Here is a 17,298-nt window from a genome sequence, read left to right as displayed (position 1 = left end):
AGCAGTATTTCAGCGTTAGTGTTTTATGACGTGAGTCAATGCATTTAATGGAAAAGCAGAGTAGGAAAGATATAAACACTTAAGTTTTCTGACAGACTTCCACTGTCAACAATGTTGGGGGCTTAGGTAATGTAGAACCTAAAAATAAAACTAATACATGTAAATCGATGAAAGCTGTTATCTGGGCTTCTCTGAAACCTGAGAGCGTTTCACTAGACAAAACCAAAGAGTGCTCCATGCCGGGGAGCACAACCTCAGCTCTGAACGACAGCGGTATGAGGACTAGTTTCAGATAGGTATATTTTTCCTCCCAAGTCTCCTAGGATCAGGCAACTTGACACGTTATTGTTTGTTCTCAATCTGACATATACACAACTGTATGAACACCTTTACATGCAGCTTGCATGCAGGCATCTATATAGAGAGTTCTGTATTTATATATACCGTATATATAAAAACAGATGTGGAAGCCCAGCAAGCTCATCTGACCAAACACCTTGGGCAGCACCTATTTGATTAAAACCAGAAAGGTCAGTAGAAGAAATCTTCAGGCTCCAGCTTTGCAGAGCTCCTAAGCCTCTTAGCACCATGGGGCTAAATTTCAGCTCCAAAGCTAAGCTCTCCAGAGCCAAACACTTAGTCAGCACTTCAACAATAATACATATTGTTTAATCATCCCCTGCCTGCAGCATGCTGGTAGTTCAGAACATAGACCTTAGTCAGCTCTACCCAGACTAATCCAATTCCAACAGAAATCCAAACTAGATTAGTGTGTGTGTCTATAAATCTAGTTTTAGTTTTGAATTATTACTTTATATTAAAAATATACAAATATAAGATTAAATTAAAATCTGGCTTTGTTCTATTTTTTCATGTTTTAATATTTCTGTCTCTTACCACAGAATTTTATACTATTGATTTACTTTTATACTACTGCTTGCAGTAACCTCAAGCTCATCCGTAACAGAAACACGTTTTTCCCCACAGCTCCCCTGTGAGGGAGACCACGCATCTTCAGTCCACCGATGAGGAACATAACTGCAGAAGGATTGCGGATGAGATTATGGGAGTCTGAATCCTCTTCAACGAACCCTGAATTTCCCAAGAACTTTTGAAAATGTTACCTGAAGGAATTATTTATTGCCAACCGTTAACAAGGGGTTGACCTGGGAACTTTCAAAGAACCATTTCGATGGCTGTGGAAGGCATCAGCTCCAAGGGGAAGGTATTCTCAGAACAAGTCATCTGAGATTAAAGAAGAGAAGGGAGAAGATAAGACCCAGGACCCCAGGAGGCTGTAAGCCCTCTCACAAGTCAAGCACTAAATTGCAGTATCAATCAGCTCGCTATAGTTGTGAGAAAGAAAAGACTTTTCCAGCAAAGTGGAGCTTAATACAAATTTCTTCTGACAAGCACTAGAGGTTCAAAAACATTGTTCACTATTATGAGAGAATGTCTGTTTAAAAGGATAAAAGTGGCTGCAGTTGAGACATTGGAGATTTAGAAGTAATCTTCATGAACATTAATGAGCTAGATCCTCAGCTGGTAAAGACTGACACAGCTTAATTGAAAATCAATGCTGTCACACTGATTTACACTCGCTGAGCATTTGTTCCAAATGCATCCAATCTTGCAGTGCAGATTTGGAAAAACCTGATTCCAGATGCCTTGTGTTTTGTGTACTCCTCCTGGTGCAAACACACTTTCTCTTCACTCACAAGTGAAGCAACAGGACCTGGTTGGCTCCCCTTTCTCAGGAACCCTACATTTAAAATCTGATGGCATATTGCCCTCCTCAGCATGTTCCTTCCAAGAGGTCCTTGAATCTGTGCATCAGTAAATCTCTTAGGCGTAACTGTTTCAGCACTAGCAACAGGCTTTATGACTGCATTACGCTTAAAATGTACACTAAAACTTACACATTTTAGGATAGATGGCTACTTAAACATACTCTATAAGCAGTACTTGGCCCTTCTATTAGGCAGATTTTTGGTCTTGACTTTATATAGCTCCATTAGCTGTAATTTCCCTCTCTCAATTTGGAAGAATCATGGCCATAAAACTGATACTGAAACTTGTTAGTAACTTGCATACAATTTCATAATGTATTTGGCAAGTGCTAATTGCCTCTTACTTAAATCTCTCTTGCTTTGTAACTCAAAGCATTTGCAAAAACTGAGTTTTATGGACCTGGCTGACTGGAGGTTAAGCTTAACCTCAGGATAGCACCAGCATGGACCTTAGGCATAGGGTGTATGTCTTTGTTCATGCACAAATCCATTTTGCAAGGTCAATAAGCTGCTGGACAAGAACTGTAAAGATGCCTGGAAAAAGAGAAAAGATTTGAACCACAGGGGGAGAGCAGCCTCTACCTCCAATACACGCACAGGACAGACACCCCCCACGAAGGGTTCCTCCTTTAAGGTTCATCAGGCAACAGCAGAGCCAGAACGCTTTTTTTTTTTCTCCTTCTCTAGGAGGTTACGGACACAGAAGAGCACAGCAAAACAGGCAGCAGCTGTGCAGGTAAAGCTGATGAGCAGGGAAGGGAGAAGGACATTTGACATTGGAAACTCCATACAACAGGACTCCAAAGCATGAATGATAATGGTGATCCCCAAACTGAGTGGTGAGGTCACGGGGAGCAAGAGCAGCTCAGCCTTGCTATAGATCAAGCTACCAATAACATCGAAGCAAGTCAGAGGAGGAAGAAGTCAAGCTCTTTATAGATCCAAAGTTCACAGAAGATGAACAACAGTGTAAGGAAGTCTCTATATCATGTGCTTTGCAACCTTATGTGCTATGCTATAGGGTAAACGTAAGATTTATCAGAAGACTGAAAGTGTATGTCCACGTTGCCCTTTGGATGAGAGTAACAAACCAGATAGGATCTCAAAGCAGAGCTGGAGGGTGCTTTTACCCACCCGCAGCTGGTAGGTAGGGGTGCAGCAGCACCTTCTGCCAGGCTGCCAAGAATCAGCTGCAGACAAAGGCGAAAGCAGACAGACATCACAGCTACCGCAGAAAGCAAGCTCTCAGGCTGGTACCGTCACAGCCAGTAAGACTGAAATGGCACCATCAAGATGCTCCCTAGATAACCAGGCTGGATTTGCCTTTTCCGTCTTTCAATTCCATTCTCTCTCATCTATGTCTCTCTCTGACTTTTCTGCTGACCTGGTCCTGCAATCCTGTAAATACTCCAGCATAACGACCCAGTCCTCCCCCCTTCAAGGTACTGCTCAGCCTGCCTGGACATGCTGGCACTTAGTCCAACCAGCTTTTCTGGTAGCTCAGGTCCCTTCAGGCTCTAACTGCTGTCACTTCAGCATCAATCAGCAGCACAGCTATGGGCAGGTCCTGGCCTGGACACAATATGACACTTCCCTGAAACACTGTAAGTCCCAGAGAAACACTTTTTAAAATGAAAGAACACTAATGTGCATTCAGGGTCCCTGAAAGAAACAGATTTAAATGTTACTGCTGATGCCAGTGGAAGCTGTCGGTACTCAGACGTTTCAGGAGCAGGCCCCGTGCCTAGATAAAGATTTGTCTGCCTACTTTTAGGCATCAGAGTCAAAAGAGTATGCCATCTCTGGTACCAGCAGGTCATAGAGAAAACTGAAAGGCATTCAAGTGCTTTGATAAGAGATTCAAGATGACAACAATACCAAAAAGAAGCTGACATCTAAGTGGAAGTGTTCTGGGTGTCTGTGCTGGTGGCTGCATCACGGAAACAAGCTTCCCCTCCGTGGACACAAGGCTATCGGATGGAGAGCACGTTCTTCAGAGCTGCGCTTGCAGAAGAAGCTAAGGACCCTAGGTGCCCAAATGCGGAGATACAAGATGAGAGATTTCTGGAAAACTCTAAACACAACTCAAACCAGGAATCTAAGACAAGCTTCAGCTAGAATCACCAGTCACTTACATGACTTAGGAGGACTACTTTTCCATCACACTTTTTCTAACTTTGCAAATACCTATGACTACAGTAAACACAGAAGCTTATGACAGACTTCAGCATTCACATCCTAATGCATTTCACAATTTTCTTTTGAAAAATCCCAGCACTAACTTCTACTGCATTTGCAATACTCTAGACTAGTCACAGTTCAAAGTAGCTGGTACCACTAATCTACTGTAACCATTGATTACTTGATCTCATTTTCTCCCACAGAGTCTGTTGCCATCAGCTGAAATTCTCCAACTCTCTTCCAACAAAGTGGAAGAAATGGCAACAAAACATTGCCCATCCAGTCTGCTTCCAAGGAAAAGAGATCATGGGAGCTGTTCTTATTGGAGCAAAGCTTCACTTTTAAGAAAAAATCTGCAGAGCTTCAATATACTTATAGAAGCTTCTTCCTGTCTTTTCTCCCCAATAACTGTACCCATCTGATCCCTCATTGTTTTAAAACCAGGTAAATTCTGAGAGACGCTTCGATTACCTTCATACGTTGCTTTGAATCCCAGCAAGTTGCTGACACTGTCTGTCTGGAAGAGGAGCCACATCTGGTGGTGTGTGCTAACGATGAGATCGGGGACTGTGGTGCCTGTCAAGCTGTAAAAATAAATAGGAACAGGTAAACAGCCTGTATGTCTCCCCAGACTTATTTTCCCACCAAAATAAAGGCCCTGTATACCTCTGAGGGAGCAGAAAATGAGTGCAATGCCAACATGATTAAGAATAACCCCAAAACAGAACACTGTCCAAAAACCTGATAGATTTTCAAGACTGATGAGTTTCTCAGTATGTTTCTGTATACTACCTAAACAGTGAGTCTTCTACCATAGTTGAGGGCCTGCAAGTTATTATCATCATCACTATAATAATTTAGTACCATTACTACAATATATTATCCAGCATTAACAGTAATCATTTTCTTTCTCACTGAAGTCAAACATAGGCATATAGAATTCCCACAACCCATACCGGTGACCGAATCCTCTTAACTGCCTTTGGAGTATCTTCTAGTATTGTATTGCAAAAATTTACTTTCAACACATTCTCTGCTACATTTCTATCCTGACAGAGGTGGTTCCACAAGGATCTCAAAAAAAAACCCAAACCCTGGAAGACAAGGCACCAGCCTCAAATCTGCTGAAAGCCCCGTGAGCCCTTGAAAAGTGCTACTAATCCAGGCAGTACGGGATGATCAGGACATTGCCTACCCTTCAAGGATACTCCTAGGACAGCTGAAGAGATTTAGAAAAATGTCACCAATATACCCGTATTAATGAGCCGTGTGCGGCTCGTTCAGCCTTTGGGATTAATCACCTCGCTGTAGTTCAACAGAGCTTTAGAGTTTTATCCCCCACCCACACAAACACCAGTGTAGGCACACGCACTCGCACAAACACCCGCTTTGAGCACAGCTCCTTCCCTTCCCTCTGCTTCTGAAAACAGAGTCACAGCGCGTGGGAAGGGATCATTACTACAGCAGTATGAGTGTTATGTTGCCTGTCTTAGCAGCAGTGTTTAATGCTGTTGTTATACTATTTCTGCTAAGGTATCATCTGTGACAAATTTATAAATTACCTTAAGTGCAACCACTGCAAGTGGATAGGTGGTTGTTTTTCTGTAGTGTTTGCTTAAATCTAAATACACACGTATGCACAGATACGGCTTCTGCCCGGCACCGTTCTCCAGTACGACAGCAGCACCTGAAAGACTTCCTGGTAAAATTGATCCCCAAGTAGAATTATTGCAAACCAATACTGCAAGGGAACAAACCTAGCAGCTGCGTGTTGATAGCATCCTGTGAATAAATGTAACTTGCAACCTCCAGGCATAATTGTTGCAATTCCCAGTTTCCTGGGTAATGGGAGTCAGTATGGCTGCTCTGCCAACTCCTGTTTGTTCAGAGTAATGCCACACGACTGCTGGAGGGGTTGTGCCACTTAATTCTACTTGCTTGACATTCTTAACACTGGCTACCTGCTCAGTGCCAGATTCTTTCCAATAGCCTTGCAGGCATCTAACGTAAATGGGACCAACCTTGCCATACAGGTAACTCTCCTTCCCCATCCCAGAGACTTTCACCAGTCACATCGGCACCAGGGACTACAGTAACACCTGAAACCAGCCACTGCTCGAGTTTTGACCGTGGAATCCGGAGTGTGTTTTTCCCCTGAAATCACATTCATGTCTCCCAAGCCCATCAAAGCTCTCCAAGTTCTGCCTCCACCTTTGCTCTGTCATTGCTTTGACCTGCATTCAGAAATTTTATTGATCCCAGGGCGCTGATAAATTAAGAAGTAATCTTGTTTTAATGACTGCTTTGCATCCATAGAGTTTGATGGGGAGTGCAGAAGAAGTGCTATTGTTGACTCTTCTCAAGTTATTTAAGCAGCAGACAGGCAGGAAGGAGGAACATACCAAGAGAAAAACCTCCAGAAAAAGGTGCTTCAAAGGTTTTTGCATGCTTTCCCATTCCACTTTAACAAGCTGAATGATTGATTTGGGTGCTTGTTACTTTAGGGAATAAAATCCTCTCTGCAAGTCAGAAAACTCAGCCTAACAATCTGTTATGTTCTCCAAGATGCATTTTACAGGGATGAGAGTGAGACTGGAAACAAATGGTCCTTCATGCCTCGGTTTGGGATAACGTCTGCTGCGACGCAAGTTGATTCAAATGTATGTCTTGATTTGAAAGGCTGCAGGACTGAGTTCCTCTTGAATAGCTGAGAATAAATGAAGAGCAGTAAGAAAACTGGAACTCCTGTCTTTGGCAGGGTTAGGTTTCTGCATGTTGATTCCTCAAAAAACCCTACAGCTTTTATCCAATGGATATACCTAATAGATGAATTCAGCTGACGACAGGTAAGAGGGCAGAGCAAATGCTGAGAAAAGTTGTCCATGGACTTTCAACCACATTCATTACAAATGGAGTGTTTTTGTGGTCTTCACACCTCTTTCACATTTTATTAGTTTTCAATTATCCTCCCAGATTAAAAATAAAATTAAAAAAGTTTCCCAGTTAGGATTAGCACGAGCAATTTAATGGGAAATTCTCCTGCAGTGCAAGAAGATACCAGATGCTACACCTTGTGCAGTCTCAGATATTCCAAATTTGCATTAGCAAGGTGTTGAGCAGCTAATATAGAGTGAGAAAAGGTGGAATGATTAGAATCAAATCCGGGAAAAATCTTCATGGGCTTTAGGCAAACAAAAAGGGATGGAATGAGAAATCATTTCAGCAAGTTATTACAAACTACTCCCCTGACAGTAATTTGCACATTTTGACCAATCAGCTGTGAAATGTTCTGTGACACTTTAATTACCAAACACTTCTGCAATAATCAGACTTTACATTTATATACATTGCAGGCTAGAGTTCCTGACCTAAGTATCACTGGTGTTCATGTTCTGAAAAGAAATGTATAGGAAAACGAACATCAGAGAAACAGAGATTTCAGAAAGACAAGCAAACATTCAGGTAAGTGAAAATGGAGTGGGAGGCCAAGTCATGTGGAAAAACAAGCGAAGAGGAGGAATTAAAAAACACAATATGAAATGCTCTCTACCAGTTGGAAAGAGTACAACAGCTTTGCTAGAGTAGCTTTTGGAGAGATGTTAGCTCTTACACATTTTTGATTAGACAGAAAAGAAGGGAGTCAAGTCAAGACACTAAAGCTGGATGCTGGTGGCCCTGGTTCCAACACCCTGTTCATCACTTCAAATATTCCTTCCGAAAGTCACGGTGACTTTGCCCTGCTTCTGCTCCAGTACCTGGCCTTGCAAGTGCCCTCAAGACATTTGAGACTTTGACAAACACCACTGGCTTACATCTTCACTCACAAGAGGCAAATGACATCCCAACGCAGCAAGGAGCCACGCTTTCAGAAATGGCCAGGACCTGAACAGTCACGGGTCACGACCGAGCTCTAGAACATGGAGCAAGACGCCTGTAGGTGCTCAACGCAAGCAGCATACCTCTGCACGAGCACAGCGCCAGGCTCGACTCACCCTTTGCTCTGCTTTAGACTCTCCCCGCTACTTGTGCACCGCAGCACGGCTGTACCAGGTAACTTTGTGCTTGCAGTACAGAACTGCATTGCTCAGGACAGACACATCGAGAGCGAGAGAGACTTCCTGAGGTACTCAAATGCACAGCACCCTGAGGTCTCCAACCATCTCTAAATGTTGGATTTCCATAAAGCTACACAGTATTCTACTTTACTGATTCAGAGAAGCTATAGCAGAATCATTGTTTCTTCAGTAAAGCGGACTTGAATGATACACGATTATCACAACTACATTTGAATGATACACAAATTGATTTCTCACTGACCCTTCAGAAAAGGAACAGAGAAATTTTACAAAGGAAGGGCAAACATAAACTATTAATATCAGCAGGTTAATGAGAACAAATTGCCTTCTGAAAGACGACCAAGGCTCACTCTTAAGCGTGGCATTTTATAGAGGCTATTGTAAAACATCCCGACTTACCCCTGTCCTACACAGGGATCCACTTCCACTACAACCGCTTCTCAGCGCAGTGCAGATTCAGTGCAGCACACTGTGCACATAAAACTAAAAGTCAGAGAGACGCAAAAGTTTAAAGGGGGCAAAAACCTCTCTGTGGTGCACATACTGCCACTCTCCACCAAAACTCTGAGGTCCCAGCACACACCTTCCTCAGAGCAGCCAAGAGCTCTCATCAACCTCAAAACTGTCTAAAAAGTTGCAGACACCAGAAATTGATGCTTACATGCTGTAACACACATGGGTCAGGGAAAGCCCTTGCCTTCAAACCACTAAGTCACATGTTCCTTTGTATCATTCCGATTGACATGCTCCTTCCAAAACCAGTTAATAAGCACTGAGTAGGAGATTGCAAGTGCCAACACAGAGCCCATTTCCCTTTTATTCCCTGTATTAGCTGCACTACAATGTAAAGCACCTGGTCCTCAAATCTTCTAAAACCAACAGACTGACAACAGCAGTTCTTTATTCTAAAAACTGTCAACATCAGAGATTTCATCTCTTCCTCAGCATGGCTGGATTGGTTCTGTAAAACTGAGGGGAAAAAAGCCAGCCAAAAGCGGCAAAATTACCTAAAGTGTATTTGCCCCACACAAAAACCCCCCCCCCCCCCCCCAAAAAAAAAAAAAACAACCCACAAAACCAACAACAAAAAAACCCCCATGTTTAGATGCGAAACGCTGATATAGGAAGGCCTGGAAGAAAAGTAGGACTATCTACAATGTTTCCTCTACTGAAGAAACCTCCATAGAACATCACATCTGCAAACTAAAGGGTATAAATCGAGTGGGACCAACCCTCAGCCTTGAAGAAGCACGTGTCATCGTTTACACAAATGCACACCGGGTGTAAAAGGCTCAGGATGTCACTCAAAGATAACGGATTTACAGCCACTTTGCACTGTTAAAAACGACTGCACAAGAAGGAGAGCACAGGAGAGAGATCCAAGCAGTTCTCAGGTTTTGCCTGATTTGCGGCAGATTTGTACCCAAACTTTAATCCTGTTCACTTGGCCCCCCTGGACAGCCTCAGCCTCTAAGGGGCCCGACAAAGGGAACTCAAGAGAAGCGCAGCAAAGAGGCAAGAGCCCTTCTGTCAGCTGAAGCCTAAGAGGACGTGATAACGGTCGAACCCACCAGGAACAGTCAGCTCCACCAAAAATGACAAACAGCACATAAACCATCCAGGGAGGTACAACAAGCAGACTGGGACTCCTTCATCCAAACACATCAGCTACGTCTCATCAGGTAAAACTTAGGCATGGATTTCTCACAGGGACAAAGGACACGCTACTTACACGTAAAGCACAGTTTTCTGGTCTCCGACTTGTCCTCCATCACCCACTGTCAGAGTGTCATATCCTCTTTCTAGTTCAAATTCTTCAAAGGTGAGTTTGATAACCTGGCAAAGATGCAGCATGTTAATATGAATCAACCACCAAGGGAGCCAGCAGGTTCTCTTGTCTTGTTTATTTATCTGCTTGTCTATTGAGGAGCAATTTAAGAGCATTAATATCTTCAGGACATCACCAAAGGTGTCCTCACTTTTTATAGCCCTGTAGCACTTCGCTCCAGACAGATTGAGCTCTTACTGAAATCACCTCTCAGATTTTTTTCTTTATCTATTGATTTTCTGGATGACTTTATTGATAAAGATATGTGTGTTGGGATTTCAGCATGCTTTTTTTCACCAGGTACTGCTACCATTTCTCTCATAAATCTGAGATTATGGTGATGGAGTTGAATGTGCACACAGGCAGCATGTTTGTTACACACGGTGCAGAGAGTCTGTCTTTTACTCTGTGCTGCTCAGAAAGCTCCCCTGGCTTTCAAAAGTTTCTGTCAGACCAAGAAAGGCTTCAAGTGAATTACTGCTGGGGTAGCTCAAGGAAATTGTCTCAAGCTGTCTGCAAACACAATCGTCATCATATCTGTCCATAGCTGTTCGTTTCCTGTATTTTCCCTCCTGCTCTACCCCAGCCTTTCACCCCCACTTGATTTATGCAGCCCCTACGTATCGTTTAGGAGCCAAGGTCCCGTGGAAGTTGAGCGGTTTGTGTTCCAAGTCTCTTAGCTGCTTTTGAAATCTCTTGTTTTCAAATAACCAAAAATTACAATGTGACTTAGGGGACAAAGGTCCTTAATCCAGCCTCGGACAGGGTGACAAACAGAAAAGGAAGAAAGCTTAATTTGCAGAAGTGCTTTACATCCACAACATCAGAAGAAATCAATGGGAACTTTGTTTCTTGCAGCTTTTTAACAGACCAGATCCAGGGAAGCACATAAACACTTGAATGCATCCAGACCTTCATACGTGTGCCTGTAAATGTATGAAGTTTCCTAACTTTTAACAGACTAAATTACCAAATTTAGTTTCACACTACTTTTTGCTATTTCACACCACATAGAAGTTACCAAAAGTAATTAAGGAGAAGGACCTACACGTGTGCCAAGGACCACAGACACATGATGCCATCCTACACATCTTGACTTGGGGCAAGGAAGCAAGGCACAGGAATATCAAAATCTTTGTCTTGTAATTTCTTGCCTATTATAAAAGCAGCATCTCCTGCAAACACTTGAGCACGCGTACAATCACAGAGGGATAAAAGTCCCAAAGTTAAAACCAAAAACAACCATTACCTGTGTTATATTAAACGTGAGCATGCCTTTACAGTCTCTTCAAGGCTTATATGGACCTTCTAAGAAGCTAACAACCTTTTTCTGTCAAAAGTTACTCAACTTCAATCCCTTAAGAAAACACCGGTTAGTCAAACGTTGAATGGCTTGAGTGTTCTTTAAAAAATCATGGATGTATATATAGTTCAAACTGAACTGTCATGTGCTACCATCTTCTACATATAAATGCAATCAATAATTTTCAAATGCACAGAAAAACACATTAGATATTTTAGCTGTGACATTCTGAAAATAGGGTATTAGCCAAAAGTCCCAGGATCGTGAAACAGGGGCCCGTGTGATACTTCATGGAAGTTTGGAACCATTAATTTTAGACATAGTACCAAAATATTAACCTGTGCAGATTATTATTAAGCCATGTAATGATGGAATAATGTAATTAATATAAAGAACACAGTGCTGTAAAATGGCACACATCATTAGTTAAATCACTCATTCAAGTAAACTGCATTCTAAGGAGTCTGACCCTAATTAAATAACTAATTATATTCTAGTATACTGAAGACTGTAACCTTGTGGCACAGGAACAGGATGCTGAATACAATATTTATCCATTTTCCTATTTTCTTTTTGGTCTGAAAGCTGAAAATTATTTAATGATTCATTAAACAAGAGACCTACCAGCACACACAAATACACGGATGACACAAAACCTCATTTTTAAGCTGCTGAAGTGACAGGAAGCAATTAGTAAAGTCAAGAAAATAGGCTGGAATGTGACACCCGATTCTAAGGCTTCGCACTGCAAAGTGATTTGAAGTGCAGTCACATTCACAGGAAAAAACCACAATAATTCTCTCCATGGAGAACAGTACCTCTTGCAGTTATATTCAAATGCTTTACAAGCACACATTACTCATCCCCCGTCCCCCCGCCTTCTCCCCAGTCTCAAGCATCTATCTTCATTTGGGATGAATCATCCTCTGGAGGGGACCATCTCTCTCCACTGATGACACAAGAAGCTTGGACAGAGCTTTCTTTGGCTAGCTAGACTGCAGGTGAGAATAACCCCAGGAGAAATACCAACCAGTGACATCCATTATGTCAAGAAGGTTCAGAAATAGTTTTGATGCAAATTCACCAATTATCATATGTATTTCTCAGTTCCCATGTGATCTATTTTTCCACTGCGGTTGAAATTAATTCCCATGGCACTGGTGACCAGCAAAAACACCTATATATCCTGAATATCCCCCAAATAGGTTTGATGTCACCCTCTGTATAGGAAATAATTCCAAGTTGTCAACTGAAGAGCACTATGCCCTTAATACTGTTGATGTAGGTTTCTGAGCAAACTTCGAGGGGATTATGTAGCTCAGTGAATCTGGCTCACAGTTCTTTTCCAAATATGGAACAGATGACTTGCAAATGAGTTCTAAATTCAGCTCAGTGGTTTTCCCATCGCTCATATTAAAAGCTTCATATACCAGGACCTGATCCAAAGACCACTCAAGTCAATAAAAAGATTACCACTGACTTCAGCAGGCTTCTGCTCAGGCCCATAATGTTTTTTATCTTCAAAGTATTTTACAGGCATTTTAATTAATTCATCTTCAATCCTTCCCTCACCCATGCTGGGGAATGTGCAATGATGAGATCACACTCTTCGCGCACAAAGGCAACGTGAGTCAGGGAGGTGAATTCTCCGTTTAGCAATATGTTTCTAACATGGGCCATGCTTTAAGTCAGAGTTTTATGTGTACTTTTCAGAGGCAGCACTGTATGACTTGTTAGGTAGGAATACCAGTGACCGAGTTGGCATCGAAACTCATACGCCAGCAACTCCCAGTGCTATACTGGGTTACGCACAACGCAGCCAGCCTCAGGAGCTGTTCGCTGGACAAAAGAAATGATCCATGCCAGTGAACCTACTTGCCTTTTTTTATTTTCACCAATCAGATATGGTCTCTGCTCCAAGCTGGTAAGTACTGAAACAAATGGATTTCACCAATTTCAATCCCCTTTATGATTTATGAAAGCCAAGGACTTGTAGATTCTGTTTTCTAACCAACAGTTTGTTATTACTCAGGTTTAAAGTCTGAGGAAGAAACTATTCAGGGGAAGAGGAGAAACTTCCCGTAAGTAGAAATTCACAAAGACAGTAAGTTCTTGAAAAAATGAGAGAGTCTGCCCAAGAGGCTTACAGAAGTAGAAGCTTGTCTTATCACACTGCTGAAGGAAAAGCAGAAAAAGTTTGTGCGTGAGGCTGGCAGAAAAGCAAATGAACAGAGCTGAAAATTAAGACTCCCAACATTCAACATGAAAGCAATGCGACAAAGGGTCAGTAAAACAGTGGACATGGCCTATAGGCATCTCTTGACAATTGGCTGCCATCTCCTCCTTCATAATTTGTGCCAGAAAACCCAAATGGAAGCGTTAGCCTACATAACACCCAGGGCATGTCTACATCTAGCTCACTACAACTTCTTTCCAAACACAGGGGACTATTGTATATACACAAAAACTGGATTTTGCTGATCTTTGAAACACAAAGATGCACAAAAATAAAGAAACGTATAACACACAGCCTAAGATGTTGATGCATTCAATGACCTGTCCGTGCACAGGCAATGCATCCCCAAGGGCCTGCACACCACAGGCTGAGGAACACAGCTGACACTTGAGCAGTAATAGCTGCTGTTACATGTGGTCTGCTCACCACTTGCACATTACCCTGATGAAGGAGAACCTCCTAGGTCTGATTAACCAGTAAATCACTCCTAATAAATCAGCACTGAAAAATATCCTGATTCCACACTCGCTTTTCCTGGAATTTGGGTCATTACTATGCTCCTTTGCAGCCAAACCCAGACATCCGCTGGATGAAATGACCAGCTAATGACAGCCCTTTAAATACAAACTCGTTCTGAAATTGGAACACAGGACTATTCCTCATTACAATCATAACCCACCAGTGATGTGCACTTATGAAAGACTTGAACTGGGTGAATGGGGAGAGAGAAGCAGAACTCAAGAGGTTCTCAAGCCAGCCCCAGCTTGAGCTGCCCTGCCATGGCAAGTGCCCCAGAGGGAAGCGAAGCGCTGGGGGCGAGAGCACAAGATGCCACCCCAGCAGCAGCAGCGAGCAGGCTACAACTGCAGATGGTTGCCGGTATTTCCAGAGACCATAACAATTTCTAGCAAAAGATGAGATCCCGGGATACCAACACGTTTGTGAAAGGCCTTCCTTGGATCAGTGGCAGAAGGCAGAATGCCAAAATGCGAGACTGTCTAGAGGCAAGGACCTAGGCATAACTGACAGAATAAGCACATCGGCTCAGTGCCTTGGCGTGTAAGATTTGCTCACGAGCTAATGGAGAAGGTGTTAGTAGGAACCCAGATACTAAAAAGAATGAAACTTGTTGTCTTCTGAGAGCAAAAATGGTGAATAAAACCCCAGAAAACGTATTCTGAGCTACACAGAAAAGTAATTTTTCTTCTTATGTTCCCATACAGATCTGGAGGAGAGGAATAGGCTGAGTTTGCAGGGCTGGAAAAAGCTGCGAGGCACTGAACGTTGCCCCCCGGGAGCCAGTGGAAAATGGAAAGGACTTGATCTTACAAAGGCCAAGGCAGTCAAGCCTTGTCCTCTACGTGATCAGTGACAACAGATTTGAATCACACATGCAGACCAGTGGGGACAAAAAAAACCAAACACACCCCACCAATCTTCCCTCTTCCAAACCTCAGTGAACACAGAAACAACTCTCCAAATTTACAATACTGCATAAATAGCAGTAGATAGGACCCTACCTCCCTCCTCACTTGCCCTCTGCCCTTTGGGGACTGAAATCCCTGTCTGTTAGAGGCCAGCTACCAGCCAAAAGAAAGTGAAAAATCAGCATTCCCGGCACAGCCTTCCTGCCCCAACTGAGAGCTGGCTTAATGAGATGCTTTGCTAAGCTGTTTGGCATTTCACCACCATTCAGGACAAGATATTAGAGAGGTTTCGATTAAAAATAATTACATTCACTTTTAATTACATCCTTTAACAAAATGAATTTTCAGCAGAGAGGGAATGTGATGTGTTGCAGTCTTTAAAGACAGTTGAGAAACATGTGGAAGAAGTCTGCGGGGGAAGAGGGGAGTAAAACATCAGCAACAGAAACCTGAACAACTAAATATCAGAGACTGGTCCTCTCTGAAGCAGCACAGCAGCTCTGAAGCAGCACATACAACGTTTCAACTAAGGCACTAAAGTAATGACATGGAGATGCATCTCCGAGACCTACCTTGGCTGGATTGAGTGCAGTGATGACCCACACACAGTAGGCATTGTTATCATATTGTACAGGGTAGTTGGGAGAAGTTATCACACCACTGGGACCACGAAGGTACATATCACACATTCTAGCTGCAAAGAGGAAAACAAGACAGATGTGGGAGTGAGGTCTCTTAGCTTTGGGATGTATACTGTGTTCTCTGTTCAAGCAGAAGAGAAGTAAAGATGCATACATTATGGAAGTGGGAGAGAATTAAAAATTGCTGCTCTGTGTTGTTTTCGCTAGCCAAAAGATTCCTTTTTTCCCATGTAACAGAGATGAAGGGTTTATCTGTGATGAACAGATGAGTGGGGTGTTTCCAGGGGCTATCAGACAGATGGACCACCAGACCAACCAACAACCACCAATTCTCTAGTGCTCCGACTGATTTTATTTATTTTTTACTACGTTAAAGCCCTCACAGAAATACTCTCATATCCAGGACAGTGAAATCAACTACACAGAAGATGCCACGTAAGACACAGTTCCTTTTTAATATCCCCAGAAAGCCATATTTCCTTCCTTCATTGCAGGCCAAAAACCACTGCACAGCAAGTACTTCTCAGGTGGGGGCTGACTTCGTTCTGAGATGACTGTGGACTCAGAACCAAGATGGCAGCTCAACTTCAGACCTTAAAAACATCTTAGGTAAAGCAGACACTGAAAAAATCACTTAAGCAGGGAAATTTTTGCCTCTGGTATTCCTTTGATGTAATATTTAACCAGAAAATGTGAAGAACAGTGTCCTGGTTTTGTTACTGCCTCTGCTGTTGTGATGGATCCTCAGCATTAATTTATCACAAATTTCAAAGGAGCCATATTTGCACATGTCGCATCTGCAACAACGCTGCCTTATTCACTGAAGGAACACGATGCTGGTCTACAGCAGTTGAGAATTTATCCTACGGCATTTTTTTCCCCCTCCAAATAGCAGTAAAGCATGGAAAATGATCTCCTGGCCAAACTGTTTGACTACACAGGTGGTCACAAGGGAACATGAGGAATTCTGAGAAGCAGCTCAGGAAGGAGCTGAGGGCATCTATCCATGATGCTTAAACTGCATTCCTCCTGCACCCTCCTATGTGAGACTCCATCCTGGGGTTCGTTACGCATGTCCCACCCTACCTTCCAGGAAAAAAAAAAAGGTCAGTCCTGTTATTCCCATTTTAACAGTGGGCAACAGGAGCACAAAGGGATTAAGTGAGTCTCCCCAGGACCCAGAGGGAATCTGCTGTAGATGAGAGACTCTTTTTCAGCTTCCCTAACAGTGGCAAGAGGTTTGACCACTAGGTATTAGAAACTGTTACAGTCCGGGGGTTAAAAGCTGGCTCACCAGGCACCCTGATTTCTGCCATTTGAGAAAAACTCAATACCCAATAACAAAATGGAACAAACAGAAAAAAACAGCATAAAGCTGAAATAAAAAGCAAATGGAACATTTTTTAAAAGAAAAACAAACCCAAAAGTTAGCAGTTAAAAAAAAACGTTGATTCATAGAACCATAATAATGCAGGCAAATCCCTTCTTATCTCTTGCAACAGGACACCATAAATTTCCTTTATAGTGTCACATATTTATGCCAAATATCCTCTTACACTGATTCAATTTATTCTAGGCTTGTTTCAAGAATTAGACAGGATTCCAAAGCCTTGAAAAAATCTGCAGATGAAATGAAAGAAAAAAGAACTGAAAAAATACCTATTTATGACTTTAAGAGCTTTAGAGGGATTTAATTAAAAACATTACAAGTTGTTCATTATTAGCATTACAAATATCACAATTATGCATGAGACTCTTTAGAAAGAGAGAGGGAATGAAAACAAAATGGCCAAGGGCAAAATGAGCACGAGTGGTT

At 42.4% G+C, this 17,298-nt stretch overlaps 1 protein-coding gene across 1 annotated transcript in view; it reads right to left on the bottom strand.

Annotated features, from left to right (window-relative positions):
* The window catches only part of LOC104162428 (CUB and sushi domain-containing protein 2-like), a gene marked incomplete at its 5' end in the record, with an annotated part of 281,493 nt that overhangs the window by 132,255 nt on the left and 131,940 nt on the right, over positions 1-17,298 (bottom strand). Inside the window, 3 exon segments of the mRNA XM_009701143.1 lie at positions 4,443-4,555; positions 9,780-9,883; positions 15,414-15,535. Of these exon segments, the coding sequence (XP_009699445.1) occupies positions 4,443-4,555; positions 9,780-9,883; positions 15,414-15,535 (339 nt within the window).

This window comes from Cariama cristata, unplaced genomic scaffold (genome assembly GCF_000690535.1).
Source record: "Cariama cristata isolate BGI_N322 unplaced genomic scaffold, ASM69053v1 scaffold4885, whole genome shotgun sequence".
Lineage (NCBI taxonomy): Eukaryota > Metazoa > Chordata > Aves > Cariamiformes > Cariamidae > Cariama > Cariama cristata.
The sequence above is the reverse complement of the archived record's forward strand: the minus strand, read 5'-3'. Positions and strand labels throughout refer to the sequence as shown.